The following is a 4,842-nucleotide window of genomic DNA, read 5'->3' on the forward strand; positions in this document are numbered from 1 at the left end:
AAGAAGAAGAAGAAGAAGAAGAAGAAGAAGAAGAAGAAGAAGAAGAAGAAGAAGAAGAAGAAGAAGAAGAAGAAGAAGAAGAAGAAGAAGAAGAAGAAGAAGAAGAAGAATGTTTATGACAAAAAAATTACAGGCTCTCCCCTTATCTCGAAACAATCAAACTGTCACTGTATTTTCTTTAACGACATACTACTTTTGGAGAGGTCTTGATTCTTGAAATTATCTCTCCTTTTCATTTGATGTTTCATCCATTTGCCACAAAGTGATTGTGGTCTACTCTCACTGAAAGAATTTATATTGCATGCTATTTAGTCGTACCATTTAAAAAGCTAAGTGTGTCAAGTTCTGTTAATTTGATTTTAATTTAATTAATTTCATTTCATTTTATCTAATTTTGTTTTATCTGTCTTTTTTCAGGTCCAGCAATGTCATCACAAAACAAAAGAAGTCATTTTGCGTCCTAGAATACACTAAAACTGAATCATGGACATGTGTTCAACGAAAATCTCGTACAACGTTTACCAAGCAGGTACCAGACAGACGTTCCATTTTGAATTGGCATGTAAACTTTAAGGAAGAGGGGTGTTTCTAGGATGCAAAATGACTTCTCTTGCTTTGTGAATCACATTACAAGATCTGAAAAGGGACACAAACAAAATTAAAATCAGTTAAAATTAGATTAACAGAAGGAAACGTTACATATTTTAAACTTTTAAATGGTACCAATTCAATCATGTTACCATTTGAATTTCATGACATAAGAATTCTTAGAATGTGACATAGACTTTTGAAACACCATGTATATATTAGTGAAAACTTAGTGTTTCATTAAAAAAAAATGTAGTTAGTGTGAATCATCGGACTCCTAATTTTAGTGCTAGTAACTAATTTCAGTGCTGTTGACTGACTGAATAATGGTTATGTATATTTGGCATGAACAAATATTTGTACCGATGACAGATTAATGAATATTCACGCCAAATCGGTTTGCTTCAAATTCATTGCTGATGAGCTTACGATACAACATCCCTGGCTAACAAATCTTGTCAATTCCATTCTTAGGCTTTCCTAATTATAGCTGAAACACAGAGTAGATTAAAAGAGATTTTTTACCAATGAATATAAAGAAAATATTGTAACTGTGAAGTTTCAAGTGACTCGCCAATATTCTGAATAGTATACAACCAGTTAAGAAGCAAATATGAAAACACTTCAATATCCACTAACCCATATAAATCGAGCAACTTGGTTTTATGTGCAGTATCCTGTAAGGGCAAATTTTCAGCTGGTAATGAATTTGAGATATACAGCCAAATGTAGTATGTTGGTATTCCCCAAAACTGCGTATCTTGACTTGCGATCGCCACTATATCAGAATATGCACAATCGTTTCGAAAATCACAAGGTATTTGTCTGAAAAAAGAAAATTTAAAATATCAGAAAAAAAAAAAAACGAAGTAATAATGTTATAGGAAGTAAAATATATACACATTATAATTTCTAAGATTGGTAAGATACTAGACATTCTGGGAAGGGATAAAACAATAAAATAAATACCAGTGATGTACTTTTTCATATTTAACACCATCCGAACAATGACAAGTAAAATCTACTTTAAAAGAACGAAAAAGGACAATATTTTGTTCACTGATCTAACCATACTGTTAAAAAGTAATTTTGTTACAATAATATGATTAATCAGTAACTTCTAATTCACACATGCACACAAACACATATACACACATATATACCTGCCTATATATATAGGCACGTACATATTAGTATTTAGTTTACAACTACGAAGGCAGCGAACTGGCAGAGTTATTAGTACGCCGGGCAAAATGCTTATTCGTCACGTTCTCAGTTCAAATGCCGCCGGAGTCGACTTTGCCTTTCATCCCTTCGGGGTCAATAAATTAAGACAAGTTACACACTGGGGTCAATGTAATCGACTAAATTTCAGGTCTTGAGCCTATAGTAGAAAGGATTTATTTTACAAATACCAGTGCTATTAAAAAAGTGTCTGCTCTGAGAAAATTTGAATTTAGAAAGAAGAGTGTTGAACGGAATATTGACTTACTTTCCGAGTTTTAAACTGCAGTCAATCAGCATTCCTTTAGTGATGCTTGCGAGTTTGACGTCAGTGTCTATTTGTGTTGCGTCGTTTATGATACTTTTCAGATTAACATTTGAAGTTGGAACGATAGTTACAGTTTCTCTCATCATCGAAGCCATTGCTAATGTATAGGCAAGGGTGAAAGAATGAAAAACCATAGGAAGGGTACTGTTGGGAGTACGAGTACCTGTAGGCAAAGATCTAACTGGAGTGTTGGCACCGAGCAACATCGGTAAATATTCATTGTACGTAATATGCTGGAATATTCCAATCAGTAACTTCCTTGCTTCACCTGAAGGGTTTGGTACACCAAATTGAGTCATTTTATTGACCAGCCTATTGTGTTCATCCATAAGAACACGACTTAATGCGAATACTAAAGGGTTCTTATTGATAGGATCTGCAGCTATAAAATATAGAAAACATTTTTGTATTTATTAAACAAAATTAAAATTTCTTAGTGAAAGGAGATGTTTCAATAAAACCAACAGGGTCAAATTTATCATATCAATCACAATTATTTATTAAGTAGTAAACGACTGAAATACATAAGGCAACATTCGACAAAATTTGATCTCATTTCTGCTTTTCTTATTACATGAGAAGGATCTATCTAATTCAAACATGGATCATTACTACTCATTAATCTTTCAGAATTATTAATGATCTTTTTTTTTTCATTGATTTATAATATAGCAATAGTGTTTAAGACTTTAACAAGAGAATTCTATCGATTTAAGTGAATAAAATCGACAATAAATCAGAGTTGAATCTGATTTGTGTTGGCTTTTGCCGTCTCTCTCTTATAAAAGATGTACAGTATAAATTTAAAAAGATCTCTCTGAAAATAGTAAAGAAAGTAAAATTGAAAACGTTGTTAATACTCCTGAATAAATGAACATACCTATTCCTACAAGTGAATAAATTATTGTATCACCTCACTTGAGAGAAGCATTCGTCCTCCTCATCCCGTCCTTCTATTCTTTGCTATTTAGACTTATTGTCTGCTTAATCATCTATTTATTCATCTATTTACTAATTTACTTGATTCTCCCCTTTCCGCTTCCTCTTATATATCCATGATTTTCTCTTCTTTTTACATACATAGCCTCTCCCTCTCTATCTCCTATTTTCTTCTCTAGCTTCACTTTTTTCTCTACATACCTTTTTTCTCCATCTCTGCTTTATATAAATAGGGTAAATCTTTGTTTACCATTTATAATTTTGAAAACAGAAATAGATGCAGTAAATTATTTGCATGAAAAGGGTGTTATTCCCAAAGAAACGAGGTGCAGTAAATCAAAGCACAACATTAGTAAGAAAGTGGTTCGTGGGAATCTGTACTGGTGGTACACTCGCAATGGTTGCAACGAATGCCTGTCAGTTTAAACCCAGGTCAGGCCAGAATGAATCATTCGGTATTTTTATTTTAGATATAGGACAACATTATTTAATGTGTCCTTCATTTTTAAAATGTTAGAGCATAGCGTGAGAGAGATTTGGCTGGCTGTTATTTCTAGCAAAATTGAACAACCACACAAAGATTACCTCATTGGCTCATTTGCTGATATGTATAAGTAAACAAAAACTAAAGGAAATGGATCTTCATCTGTTTCAAGGATGATCTTTCCAGTTGTATAATCAACTGAACTGGTTACACATTCAACTGGTACTTATTTTATCAACCCTCAAAGGATGAATGGCAAAGTCAACCTAGGTGGAATTTGAACTCAGAATGTAAAGCATTTTGCCCAGTGTGCTAATGATTCTGTCAGCTTGTAGTCTTATGGCTACACATTATATTAACATATAACTGGTTGAGTATACCACAGGACACATGTACTCACAACATAGATCATAAGTAGAATCAGTACAACCCAGGGTGACATGACTAGGACTTTTTAATAACGGGATCTAATTATAGTGTAATTTGGCTGAGTATTCCAAAGATATATATGGCCTTAATGTAATTATGAGACAGAATCAGTCTGACACATTATGGATAAAGTCGGAGTTTCAACGGGTTCACAGACGTTAAACTATAAATTTCACAGGCTAAAACCTTAAAGTTGACACTGCTAAGTTGACAACGCTACAACGTAGAAAATTTCTGTCTCACTGCGCGCGCGCGCGGATTAATGAGAGACGGAAGATGTAAGATACGAGAATTTATATTAATCACTACAGTTATTTAGACACATATAGCATCGATCCCTCACGGGTGGAATACTTAACAACTAGTTAAGGAGCATCCAACGGTACAGATATGTCTTTCGTATGATAAACAATTACAACTCGTTAAAACCAGAAAAAGTTCCACAATGTATCTCCTCAGTTCCTGTGAGGAAAAGCAGCAAATTAAAGGATATAGCTTTATTTCATGAATGTAGAAGATCAATAATAAAATAACAGATGCAGAAAAGAATCTGTTATATTGATCTTCTACATTCATGAAATGAAGCTATATCTTTTAATTCGTTGCTTTTCATTACGAGAACTGAGGCGATACATTGCGGAACTGATTTTTTTAACGCGTTGTATCTTTATTACCCGAAGAGATACATCTTCACCGTTGGATGCTCCTGAACTAGTTGTTAAGTATTCTACCCGTGAGGGATTGATACTAGATGTGTCGAAATAATTGCAGTGATTAATAAAAATTCTTGTATCTTCCATCTTCCGTCTTTCATTAATCTGATACATAACGATCACAGTGATATATATAT

The 4,842-nt window shown here is 33.4% G+C and overlaps 1 protein-coding gene across 1 annotated transcript in view; it reads right to left on the reverse strand.

Moving 5' to 3' along the window:
• LOC106877957 (myeloperoxidase) overlaps positions 1-4,842 on the reverse strand; it is a 14,545-nt gene that overhangs the window by 7,871 nt on the left and 1,832 nt on the right. Inside the window, exons 4-5 of the mRNA XM_014927035.2 lie at positions 2,081-2,522; positions 1,228-1,413 (exon numbers count right to left, since the gene is read on the reverse strand). Of these exons, the coding sequence (XP_014782521.2) occupies positions 1,228-1,413; positions 2,081-2,469 (575 nt within the window). The 5' untranslated portion in view covers positions 2,470-2,522. The remainder of the gene's footprint in view (positions 1-1,227; positions 1,414-2,080; positions 2,523-4,842) is intronic.

The sequence above is a fragment of the Octopus bimaculoides genome, chromosome 20 (assembly GCF_001194135.2).
Source record: "Octopus bimaculoides isolate UCB-OBI-ISO-001 chromosome 20, ASM119413v2, whole genome shotgun sequence".
NCBI lineage: Eukaryota > Metazoa > Mollusca > Cephalopoda > Octopoda > Octopodidae > Octopus > Octopus bimaculoides.